Consider the following 13,259-nt stretch of genomic DNA (forward strand, 5'->3'; position numbering starts at 1 on the left):
AAACACCCTGGCAGCTTTTATGGTTTTATCCAGTTTTAGTGGGAGGGTATTTAAGACGCTGGATCGCACAAGAAAATAAGAAAATAAAATAAAAACGGCTACCGGACCACCAAGACTGCCTCCCTGGAATTCTTTGTCATTCACCCACCGCCACCCGCTCGTGCCTCCGTGTCACAGATAGTGTATAGAACACTGGTCATTATCAGGAAAATAACCGCCCTGAAGGTACTTATTTTGAATGGACAAATGGACACATTTCCAACTTTTCCGGATTTTTGCAGCCCTAGTTGGGACAACCAGGCACAACTTACTGTACGATAAACGCTCGAGTCAACAGGTATGTGGGAGGTCTGAGGCATATATACAGTGCTGAGGGATGGTTTCAATGATCGTTGCTTAGGGTTGTCATGTCATTTTCTTTCTAATGTTTAGCTTTGGGGTAGTCACCATTTTGTATCCTGATTGTGTATTTGTGCTCGGAAAGTTTGTCACAAAAAGACCTAAAAAACACACATTCACACTCGAGGCGTGTGAACACTTTCACAGTGTATTCTATTACTTCTAATATTGTGCTATGTATACATCCTAAGGCTGTCAGGTGATCTACTGTAGGTGTCACATGACCTGTGACCTGTATTGAAATGAGGTGCTTGCACAGCTGTGTCACACTGCCCTGAAGTCGAAACGCGTTGCGTTGATTGAATAAAAAAATGTCTTGTAAGACCAGACTTGCCTTGACTTTCTACTTTTCAAAGTATCCTGAATACTCTACGACGCAGGATCCAGTGAGCACCTCCAACTAGTCCTTTTCTGCAGGTATTTAAATCTGTTGACCCGAATCATACTTTCATTTACCTTTACCAAGACTCTTCAGAGCTACACCAGAACTATAGTGACCAGATTCTCCACGTTACAGACTTGGACACAAATGGATATTTGCGTTGGGAGAAAATGTTTACGTTTTTCCTCAGCGTTGAACCACAAAACTGTTTGTTTGTAAAGGTCTGATGTCAGTTAAATGGACGAATCAGCACTGCAGCGAAAGACTTTTAATGGGTTCAGTCGCCAACAGTCTTTTTTTTTTTTTTTGTTACATTGCATTAAGGAAAGCACATATAATCAATCAGTCGGTCAACCTTTATTTGTATGTTTTACGGAAAAAACGCTGCCTCTGTGAAAAAAATGGGAGAAGTTGAGTCAAACTGGGACGTATCAATGGTTTTGGATACATTCATTGAGACATGGGACAGACTGGGACTGTCCCAGGTAAACTGGGATGTCTGGGCACCTGCATCTAACTGTGTGAGAAGAGCCCACCTGTTTTCCTGTTTGGCCGCAGCACGTCAGGGCGCAGGGAAGTGTTCTCCGCACTCCTTTTAATAACAAAAGCCTGACAGTTGGAGGAGGAGCCTCCCCCAGTGTCCCGGGACGACAGTGTGAAGAGAAGAAGAAGAGGGGAGAGTATTGGGACTGTGGCGGGGAAGGCAGTGCTGATCTCTGCTGCCCGTGCGGAGCTCCTGTCCACGGGTGGGAGAACTTCTACTGTGGCCACTCTTTCAACCCTGGCTTTCAAAGGTCCAGTATGACGCTTTATTCACACATCTGTGGTATCCAAGTAGACATGTGTTTTCAGCTGTCTTAACTGAGCACATTCAGCTTTACCCAAAACTAGAATGTTACAGCCTATAGGCCAATGTAACGCCTCATTTAAAAAGCTAAACCTACAAAACTCATCTAAATGGGTCTTTTTCCTTGGTGTGTTTCCTTTTCATTGCTTTTCCGTTACATTTTGGTTACTCTTTTGTGGCTTTTGTTGTTGTTTTTTTTCACATTTTCATTGCGTTGTTGCCACTTTTCTGATGTTCTTTGGTTGTTGTCGTTTTCGTCTCATTTTTGTCCCTACTTTGATGCTTTTCTTCAATAAGCTATTTGATTTGGGTAAAGCCAAACTGTAGAAAATGATCTTGGTTCAGGCGGGCGTTAAAAAATGGTCAGAATCACCGTCAACCTACTTTAACTGTGTTTAAGTGAATTTTTGATGATCTGTACTTTGCCCGAGTCACATTTTTTATTGAGAACTTTACTCCATTCTTCAGTTCAGTTCAGTTTATTATCCAAATTCTGTATAGACACCATAAAGGAAAAATTCTAAAAAGAATGCAAAGTAAAACAATAGGTTAAAGCTTGATATAATGGGGTTTATACAGGCTGAAAAAAGTCAAATGCTTTTGAATGCCATTTTGTGCCCAAATATAAAAATGAATTGTGTGGTAATTGTTTCTGTGATTGTTGATTAAATTTCAGCCAAAACTGCACTGATGTTTTTAGACCAGAATTTTGGTGTTTCCGATTAACTTAGACACAACAAAATATACAAAAGATTGTTGAGCAATATCATGATTTTCAAAGGAATATAGATTTGAATCCAATCTTATGCTTTTTAATGACATTTAAAGGGGCTAGATGCAAGTTGGTCATTCTATACTCACTACTGCCACCTCAGGTCATACGTGTAACTGCAGCTTCTATATTAAGCTCGAGCATGACGACAATTCGGACCAAAGTAACACCTTTTTGAGTTGTGGTGAACAGGTCTGAGCTCGTTTTACACATTAGGACATGGCTGGAACATGTAGGGGGAGGAAAATACTTAATTTTAACATTTTTAAACCCTGTATAGTAGTAGGAGTAGTAGTAGTAGTAGGAGCGCGCTTTGTGATCATGCAGCTCCAGACTTAGGGCATTTAAGTGGGAGAAACCCTCATGGCCAATGGCGATGTATGTAAAGAGCCGATATCCTCCAACCAGACTCCACAGCCGGGAAGGGGGAGGGGTCGTGAGGGAGTGGGGGGGGACATGTGCATTTGTTTTTGTTTGCATTTACGACCGAGCGCGCTGAAGCTCTTTCTCCCTCGAGATGTGAGCATTGTTTAGCTCACGATGGGGTAAATACAGGTTTTAGTTTGACACAAGGCAGCGCGATGTACACGAGGAAATGAATGTCAGCGGTGCCACCATCAGAGCAGTCTCCTCCTCTTGTGACGCCCTCTCGCAAGTGGCGGAGGTGCATAGCGCATATCTCCGCCACCCGGAAAATCTCAGTTCACAAGAAGCCTGCTTTTTTCAATCACATAGCACCAGTCTGTAGCACACAATGATGACGAACCCTTCTGTTGGTCTGTAAAATTGCTCCCCACACGCTGTCTGTGGCATCATCACAACACTCCGCTCGTTTTCTCCACACGTATTCAAACTACGATCGATTTTCGGTGCATTTTAATTTTTATTGTTGGAAAGGAGCTACTTTATCACTTTGTGAACAATGGCCACACAGGATATGATTTGATCCAGCGTCTGATCCGGAAAGTGACTTTGGAGACGAACCTTCCACACCGCACACTTGGAAGGGGCTCTTGCCTGAAAAATAACTGCTGTTTGGAGGCTCTAGTCTCTCTTTGCTGCCATGCCCTATGGATCTTTAACTATACCCCCATGGACTACACCAGGATCTAACCAGTATTTAAGCCTACGTATATCCAGCCCATACGCCTCAAAAGACGGACGTTATCTGTGCAGGTGGACAATGGTTTTTCGAGGTTACCCGTTAGCTTGTTATAATCGACTACAGCTCATTGTTGATGAAAAGTCCACAATAAACCATACATGTGTAAAGCAAGACTCATTGTGTGATCATCGTAAAGGCTGCTTCAAGTAGTTGCCTGCGTAATTTACGTTATTTGTGCATAATATGCTGCCTGTTTTCAATTAATGTTCCGAGCTGGCTGTTAGCTTGTTGCGGCTAATGGTGCCTTAGCTCTGGGAGAAACCACTCGGCTACGACTCACTGTAGATGAAATGTGAGCAACAAACTTTAAAATCAACAGGCCCGGCTCAGTGTGTGCTCATTGTTAAACAGCACATGTGAATCACTGCATTTGTCAGTTATCTGTAAGCGTTTATCAAAAACGCACAATCCAGCCGCTAATATCAAGCCAGTCAGACTGACCTGCTCTGATCTTGGATGTGTTGCTCCTCTTTGTTTTGTTTGTATCATGAAACGAAGCTTTAAACTCACAAAGCCCGCACATTCCACGCGGTATTTCTTCCTCAATTATGACATTTGGGCGGTGTAAAATGTAAAGCTGCTGCATTCGTACATGCTGCAACAGGAGCAGCAGGTATAGGATAGAGGCCGTTATTGAGCCGCTCCCTGCGGCTGTTGTTCATAACCAACACGAGCAGAGGGGGCGGGGGTTCCCCACAGACTGTCACATTAAGAATGGACTTATGGCTCCTATGGACTTTCTGTTCAAAATGTTTTGCCCCTTTTTAAGGCGAGATATGGCAGGTGAAAGTATTGATTTTTCAAGCAGTGGTGGATGTGGAGATTTTTAGCGAGTTTCCTCCCTTAAAATCTTTGTTTTCATGTCAGAGTATAAAAATGACAAAACTTACCCTGTACGACGCTTACTTTACGACGTATTGTCACAAGCAATGTGGAGATAACCCTGAAGTAGCTACTACGTCGCTTCACAAAGCCGTCTTTCCCACGGGTATTCATTCATAAATAGTGACAGATTTTACTAGCCTGGGAATCATTTTGAACGGCACAGCAGCCTGGGGACCATGGCCCAAATCTTCACATTTGGGGACCAATCACAGAACGAGGAGGGACGGCAAGACGATACAGTGGCCCCTCGGTATAACGCGGTTCACCTTTCGCGGTCTTGCTGTTTCACGGATTCATTTTTAGTGCAATTTTTCATGCTTTTTTATAGCGCATGAACGCCATACACACATTGTGTTCTGCGTCCTGATTGGCTAGTCGCAGAGTGGGCCCTCCTCTCGCTGCAGAGAGGATCTCTGTGGACGGTCAGCACATTGCACAGACCGGTCATGAGCGGGTCCGACTCCACGTTTACTTTCTCTGGCATTTTCCGCGAAAATAAGCACCGCTAGCATGTGCCGCTCGCCTCAGCTAAACACTCGCCTTCTGAGGCTGAAACTGCTACAATAAAACGTTGGTCATAGCCACAAATGTCTCTTAGTTTGAACAAACGCACAGCGGAGTCGAGAGCAGCTCACGATGTTTCCCACTGTAATGTGAATCTAAAAATCTTATTAGACAAAATATCACACATTGAACATCAGGCATAAGGGTGAACCCGAGTGAACGAGTGAGAAAAGTGTATAAAGTGTGTGGTGAGGGGTTTCACAGCCTTAAAACATATATAATCATTGTAAAAAATAAAGCTGACTACATTGCGATTTCATTTATTGCGGGTTATTTTCAGAACGTAACCCCCGAGATAAACGAGGGACCACTGGATACGACATACGTTTTGTTTGTTTTGTTTTTTGACCATGGCATCAAATACGTTTCCAGAGCGGATTATACACGAGCAAACAGGAAGTGGAATAAACCAATCAGTGAAGGGCGCGCGTCTGCTGTTGATGCAGTGTTATTAGCAGTTCTGTGTTAATATTCACACAGGTTTATGAATCAAAAACTACTGTCGATGTGTTTAGGTACTTACAGGTACTGCTAAAAATCAAAGTACTGAAAATCAATACAGGAACTACATCTATTGTTTGATTTACCCGAGTGCTTTTTTGACCCGCTCCACCTCTGCTCTTCCGTGTGCAGGCCCTGGACAGAGGAGCTGATTCGGCTGGAAGATGACCCAGAGTCCGTCCCCCGCCGAGGGCCTGAGCGGCGGCTGCCAGGCCCACGCTGCGGCGCAGAAGAGCGGAGAGCGCCCGGTGGAGCTGGGCAAGAAGGTCACTCTCCTCAGGGGCATCTCCATCATCATCGGGACCATCATCGGAGCGGGCATCTTCATCTCGCCCAAGGGCATCCTGGTGCACTCGGGCAGCGTCGGGGTCAGCCTGCTGGTGTGGATCGCCTGTGGAGTGCTGTCGCTGTTCGGTCAGTCACGACGACGCACGACTGTTACAACAGAACGTATCCATCCGCAAAACCTCGAAGTCCAGACGCGGCAGGAGAAAACTCAGATCTGACACGCATTGACACGTCAATGTGGAGAGTTTTTGCTACTTTTCTCCCTTAACCTCTTACCACCTCCAGCTCGGCTTTACCCAAATCTAAAAGTTTCTCGGCTGGAGTTTACAGCCTATGGAGGAGGAGGAAGAAGAAGAAGAAGAAGAAGAAGAAGAAGAAGAAGAAGAAGAAGAAGAAGAAGAAGAAGAAGAAGAAGAAGAAGAAGAAGAAGAAGAAGAAGAAGAAGAAGAAGAAGAAGAAGAAGAAGAAGAAGAAGAAGACTATGGGCCAGTCTAATGCCTCATTTGAAAGCTAAGACCTATAAAACTGATAGTAGCTGTTTTGTTGCCACATTTTTCGTCTCTTTCTTTTTCTTTTTTTTCTTTTTTTTTTCTTTTTCAGCCTCGTTTTTGTTGCTTTTTTGCCTTTTTTTCAAGGAGTTTTTAGGTTTGGGTAAAGCCGAACTGGAGAAAATGTGCGTAGTCCAGGCAGGGGGTAAGGACAAGCGCATTACCCAAATCTGAAAGCCATCTCCACTGGAGCTTCATTTGAAAGACCTACATTTCTGTCGCTTTTTTCTGTCGGGAGGCGGAGATATCCAGGCAGAAACTTTAACATTGCGCCGCACCGGCCGTTTTCCCACGAGTATTCATTCCCAAATATTCACATATTTCACATCCATGTGTACTGTAGAAGGTGCAGTACATGTGGCTAGCCATACGGTTTATTCTAAACTAAACTGTCACCTAGATTTCCAATATAAAGCCAAAGAAGTGAGTATGGTTGACCAGGCTAGCTCAAGATAACGCCATCGTCCAAATATGGTCATTTCCTTTCTGTGCAGACTTTTGGCCCGTTTTTCAAGGTTTTCGTTCCCCACTTTAGTAGCTCCACACTTTACACACTTGGACTTAAAGGAATATCCCACTGTTTTTACATACTGAGATATGTTCTTACCCGAGCTTAGACGAGTTCATTTGTACCTGTCGGGTCTTCACGCGTGCCCTCAGTCACGCAAACACAGCACAGACGGCGTTTAGCCTCTCCCCCTCTCCTCTATAGCTCCAAACCAGGTGAAGATAGAAGCTACCAAGCTCTTCCACGTTTTCCCTATTTAGCTATGGTTACGTGAAGTGTTACACGTTAAAATATAATTACACAAAATGAAACAATGTGGATTTCCTAAGCGGATAAAAAGGGGAACTATATTGTAAGGCGTAATAATACCAGGAGTACTTCGACACCCACGCAGTAATATCTTCACTTTACTGTGCGTACAAGATTTTGAAGGTTTTTTTTTTCAGAGGGATTTTTAAAATATCTAATTCCAGCTTGGTTTATTGAGGCAAAAGTACATTTCTTTTTACAGATTATTTCACTTATAATTAGCTCATTCAAAAACACATTATTAAAGCCCATAATCCAACATTTTAATTGTTCTGACTCGTTCAGCCCAAAGTGAGTTTATCAGGCCAAGCTGAAGCTGTAAACCACGCTGTAAATCAAAACTGAAAGATGTTTTAATAAGTTATTCCTACAGCTGCCAGCAGGAGGAGCCTCAGTCAAAGTCTTAACCTGCTCTAACACTTTATTTCATTGTTACTTTTTAATTCTTTACAGATATGCGTAATTTTCGAATTATAAAACGTAAAAGTCTATTTCATAAAGCCCCATATGCTGGAGATGTCCACTTTAACATTAGAAATGGTTTGTAGTGAAACTGCCCCAAGGTAAGGACTGAATATGTTGTTAATTCCTAATAAAAAAGGCTTTTGAAGCCGGCTCACAGGTCAGTGCGTAGCGTTCTCAGTGAGGTGTTAAGAGTTTTAACGAACGCACTGGAAGCTACAGTAAAGTAAGACTCATTTTATGTTGCTCGTAAAGCCCCATGCCCCGGGCCCCCCGCAGGAGGCCCCTCAGAGGCCCTGCCAAAGCCCTGGCTTTAGGCTGAAATGAAATGTTGCGCTCTGATCCTTCACTGAGCTCGGGCTGGAGCGGGGCCAGATGTAAATGGTTCCCAGGGGCCTCTCTCAGGGACCAGAGGACTCTTTCAGAAAACTGTATCCGAAGGTTTCTCTGAGGGGTCCCGGCTCAGTCCGCTTCAGCACTCGCTCAGGCCAGTCCCACTGAAGGAGTCGCACTGTCGTCTTCAGGACAGCCTCACGGGGGAAAAGCTCTGTCTGCATTTGAGACGCGAGGAGAGGAATGAAACAAGGGAACTGGAGAACTTTACACTTAGAAGAACTACTACATGTCACTGCGTTTACAAGTCTAATGTTTGCTGTGTGATAGTCTGGAAGTCTAAATGTTTTACACATTTTATAAAATGTGCAAAATCAACCACCTGATATTGCATTTTGATGTAAAGTAAGTAATGATATTTATACAATATTTTTTGGAAAGTCCCTCCTTCCCGGATCTCAGCGACTCAGAGTCTAGTGTCCTCCCACATCGACCAATGAGACGAGCCTTTTCTGTGAACCAGCCTGTCAGATCCAATCAGGATGAGCATATCGGCATCGGCCAATGAAAACCCCCAAAAATCGGCAACTGCCTTCGAAAAACCCATGTCCGTCAACCTCTAAGTAAGAGATAATGTATAATGCTGAAAGGTTTATTTAATGATTTCTGCAGCTAATGGTGCGTTCAATGCTCAACTGGGAAAAATGACGGGAACTCGGGTCAAAACGAGCTTTCCGACTTCAGCACCTGAAGTCACATTTGTTCTTTTATCGTCTAATGTGAGCTTTTTAGTTAAACACTGCTACTTTTTTGAGTTTAGTGTCACATGATATACTTTTTAAAACTAACAAACGAACGTTTAGCTTTCAGATGCTAAGACATTTTAAATGATTAGCTCAGCTAAGCGCAAATCAATGATAAAAGATCGTTTTTATTTGAGGACGTCAAATTCCCCACTTTCCCACATAAAAACCACATGAACACAAACCAACTCGGGACCATGACGTCACATCTCGGGAAAACAAGCTCCACAGTTCACATGAACGCACCTAAATAGTTCCCAAAAGTTTCCGCGTTGCTTGGCAACGTTTGTTGTGATTCCACAATGTGTGGCTAGGCTAGTAGCAGCAAGGCTAGCTGCTTAGATGAAGGTGCAGTTGGAGGAATGGTGGTGAATCTCGGGGTAAGTTGGAAGTCGGACTCATAAAACTTCATGAGCGATTCCCCCAACTTCTCTCGCAGTGACGGGGACAGAGATGGTGTCCTCGACTACGTACGTGCGGAGTGATATGAAAGACCTGTATTACAAGCACGAACTCCGTTGCCATTGGCAGTGTTCATTATATTTTTCTGGGGTCCTCTATCAAAAAATAATGACCGGTAGAACGTTGGAAAATTCATTCAAGTCAATGGAGCTTCTACTTACATTGTGAAGAGACATCTTATTTCTGAATGAAGTTGCAATGATCTCATAATAAAATAATAGTAATAAATGTGTCATGTTCCGTAGTGTATGATAAAAGTGCAGTGTTTCTAAAAAAGTCAGACCAAGGCGAGCCAGTTTATGGAGTAAGCCAGTTATATTACACTGCCCTCTTGTTCCATGTGTCTGCTTGGGAACGTTATCCCTCGGATCGCCTCGACTCTCTGGAAAACAGCCAGTGTGTGTGTCCACTTTACATTACAACTCATGTTTTACTTGACATTGCCTTAAGAAACAAATATTAAAACGTTCATTCCCACCAAACGCAATGGAGGCGTCAGGGGCTATAAGTCTGGACAAGCTCCTGTTCTGGGTCCATTTAAAAAAAAAAACAATAGCGGTAGGGATGGCAAATCTGTAATAATACTCATTTCCTTGATAACAACAAAGTTCAAGGATAAGAACAACAGATTTCTCGGTTGTTTTAGCCGTAGCAGGGGCACAAGAAGGTCCTGGGGCATGTAAACCCAGGCCTCTGATTGGCTGTCGAGCTATTTTCAAATAATATTAGGGCCTATAATGAAATACATCTGGGTTATTGTAGAAATGTTTAGGTCAGCAGAGGGGCTTTGCAGGCCTTGACATCACGCCACCTCCTTCTTCCTTTGCATCCTCATTTAACTATGTTTATCTAAAATAAAAATCCAGATTTAGTGGGGCCCCAGTCGGTTTGTTGCCTGTGTCAGCTCCGCCCCAGTCTCTGTACCGTCCGTGAGGAGCCATCCATACTGGGCACTATCTTTGTCTCAGAATTGGACTGGGAAAAGCTGACAGTACTTTTAAAATACCATGTATACAGTTTGTCAGCAGAAAAGTTGGGTCTAGTGTCTGGACACACTTTAAACGACTGGCCTACTCAAACACGCATGACTGAAACGAAACACTCAAGCAGAGGTTTTCAAAGTTGAAAACCTCATCTACAACGGAAAACTCCTGGATGACAGAGAAACAAACACAACTCAGGCATGTTTTAATGAATGACCAGCCTTATAATGTGGTAGAAATCACAGAAAAGGTTTGCATTAACTCAAACAGTACAGTCTGAACACACGGCACCACACCAAGACTCTGTTGCATTTAAAGTAAATGCAACTTCCATTCTCTTGTCTGAACACATCTGTACTGTTTCTTCCCTGCTTCCCGTTTGCAGGGGCTCTGTCCTACGCTGAGCTGGGGACATGTATCCAGAAGTCTGGGGGCCACTACACCTACATCCTTGCAGCGTTCGGACCTCAGATGGCCTTCATCCGGCTGTGGGTGGAGCTCATCGCGCTCAGGTAACTCTCAGTCCAGACAGAAGGCCTCTGGAAGCCTAATTGTATTCAACCACAAGAGAAGTTGACCCTAGTGTAACATCAAGGCTTGAGGGTAGCCATTAATAGAGGGGAGGGGCCTGCCAAGCTAACCCCTCCCACTGGTCTTTTACTAGCCCACGACTGAGCTGAAAGACACTGCCCCACCGTCCCATGGAATTCCGTTTTCTGGGCACCACCATTTCCAAGGACCTCAAATGGGAGCCAACCATCAGCTCCCTCATCAAGAAGGCCCAGCAGAGGATGTTCTTCCTGCGGCAGCTGAGGAAACTTAAGCTGGTTAAATAAAAGGTCAATACAGACGGGAGAAGGTGATTGGCTGTGAGCTCCCATTTCTCAAAGTCCTGTTCAACTCCAGGTAAATTCCTAGTTTGTGAACCTGTTCTCAAACATCCATCCATCCATCCATTTTCTTCCGCTTTATCCGGGGCCGGGTCGCGGGGGCAGCAGTCTCAGCAGAGATGCCCAAACTTCCCGATCCACACACACCTCCTCCAGCTGTTCTGGGGGGACCCCGAGGCGACACCAGGCCAGCTCGGAGACATAGTCCCACCACCGTGTCCTGGGTCTTCCACGAGGCCTTGTCCCACTAGGACATGCCTGGAACACCTCCCGCGGGAGGCGACCAGGAGGCATCCGGAACAGATGCCCGAGCCACCTCAGCTGGCTCCTTTCGACGTGAAGGAGCAGCGACTCTACTCCGAGCTCCTCCCGGGTAGCTGAGCTCCTCACCCGATCTCGGAGGGTGCGCCCAGCCACCCTGCGAAGGAAACTCATTTCGGCCGCTTGTATTCGCGATCTTGTCCTTTCGGTCATTACCCAAATCTCATGACCATAGGTGAAGGTGGGAACGTAGATCGATCGGTAAATCGAGAGCTTTGCCCCGACTCAGCTCCCTCTTCACCACGACAGACCGATACAGCGACCGCATCACTGCTGACGCCGCACCGATCCGTCTGTCGATCTCACGCTCCATCCGTCCCTCACTCGTGAACAAGATCCCGAGATACTTGAACTCCTCCACTTGAGGCAAGGACTCCCCACCGACCTGAAGAGGGGAAGCCACCTTTTTCCGGTGGAGAACCATGGCCTCGGATTTGGAGGTGCTGATTCTCATCCCGGCCGCTACACACTCGGCTGCAAACCGCCCCAGAGCGTGCTGGAGGTCCTGGTTCGTTGAAGCCATCAGAACAACATCGTCCGCAAACAGCAGAGATGAGACTCTGAGGCTCCCAAACCGGACACCCTCCAGCCCCTGGCTGCGCCTAGAAATTCTGTCCATAAAAGTAATGAACAGAACCGGTGACAAAGGGCAGCCCTGGCGGAGACCAACACGCACCGGGAACAGGTCTGACTTACTGCCGGCTATGCGAACCAAGCTCCTGCTGCGGTCATACAGGGAACGGACAGCCCTTAACAGAGGGCCCCGGACCCCATACTCCCGGAGCACCCCCCACAGGGCACCACGAGGGACACGGTCGAACGCCTTCTCCAGATCCACAAAACACATGTGGACTGGTTGGGCGAACTCCCATGAACCCTCAAGCACCCGACGGAGGGTATAGAGTTGGTCCAGTGTGCCACGACCAGGACGAAAACCGCATTGTTCCTCCTGGATCCGAGGTTCAACTATCGGCCGGATCCTCCTCTCCAGCACCCTGGAGTAGACCTTACCGGGGAGGCTAAGGAGGGTGATTCCTCTGTAATTGGAACACACCCTCCGATCCCCCTTCTTAAAGAGAGGGACCACCACCCCGGTCTGCCAATCCAGGGGCACTGTCCCCGACCGCCACGCGATGTTGCAGAGACGTGTCAGCCAAGACAGTCCTACAACATCCAGAGACTTAAGGTACTCAGGGCGAATCTCATCCACCCCCGGAGCCTTGCCACCGAGGAGCTTTCTCACCACCTCGGTGACTTCAGCCCCGGTGATGGGCGAGCCCACCTCCGAGCCCCCAGCCTCTGCTTCCTCATTGGAAGACGTGACGACGGGATTGAGGAGGTCCTCGAAGTACTCCTTCCACCGCCCGACGACATCCCCAGTCGAGGTCAGCAGCCCCCCACCCGCACTGTAAACAGTGTTGGTGAAGCACTGCTTCCCCCTCCTGAGGCGCCGGATGGTTTGCCAGAATCTCTTCGAGGCCGACCGATAGTCTTCCTCCATGGCCTCCCCGAACTCCTCCCAGACACGAGTTTTTGCCTCTGCGACCGCCCGAGCCGCAGCACGCTTGGCCTGCCGGTACCTCTCAGCTGCCTCAGGAGTCCCACAAGCCAACAAGGCCAGGTAGGACTCCTTCTTCAGCTTGACGGCATCCCTTACTTCCGGGCGCCACCACCGGGTTCGGGGATTGCCGCCGCGACAGGCACCAGAGACCTTACGGCCACAACTACGAGCAGCCGCATCGACAATGGAGGAGGAGAACAGAGTCCACTCTGACTCCATGTCCCCCGCCTCCCCCGGAATCTGGGTGAAGCTCTTCCGGAGGTGGGAGTTGAAGAC

General features: G+C 46.5%; 1 protein-coding gene across 1 annotated transcript in view; it reads left to right on the forward strand.

Moving 5' to 3' along the window:
* Positions 1 to 1,457: 1,457 nt before the first annotated feature.
* slc7a11 (solute carrier family 7 member 11) overlaps positions 1,458 to 13,259 on the forward strand; it is a 32,232-nt gene continuing 20,430 nt past the window's right edge. Inside the window, exons 1-3 of the mRNA XM_079557284.1 lie at positions 1,458 to 1,575; positions 5,648 to 5,929; positions 10,597 to 10,723. Of these exons, the coding sequence (XP_079413410.1) occupies positions 5,680 to 5,929; positions 10,597 to 10,723 (377 nt within the window). The 5' untranslated portion in view covers positions 1,458 to 1,575; positions 5,648 to 5,679. The remainder of the gene's footprint in view (positions 1,576 to 5,647; positions 5,930 to 10,596; positions 10,724 to 13,259) is intronic.

Source organism: Gobius niger (assembly GCF_951799975.1).
Source record: "Gobius niger genome assembly, chromosome: 5".
Lineage (NCBI taxonomy): Eukaryota > Metazoa > Chordata > Actinopteri > Gobiiformes > Gobiidae > Gobius > Gobius niger.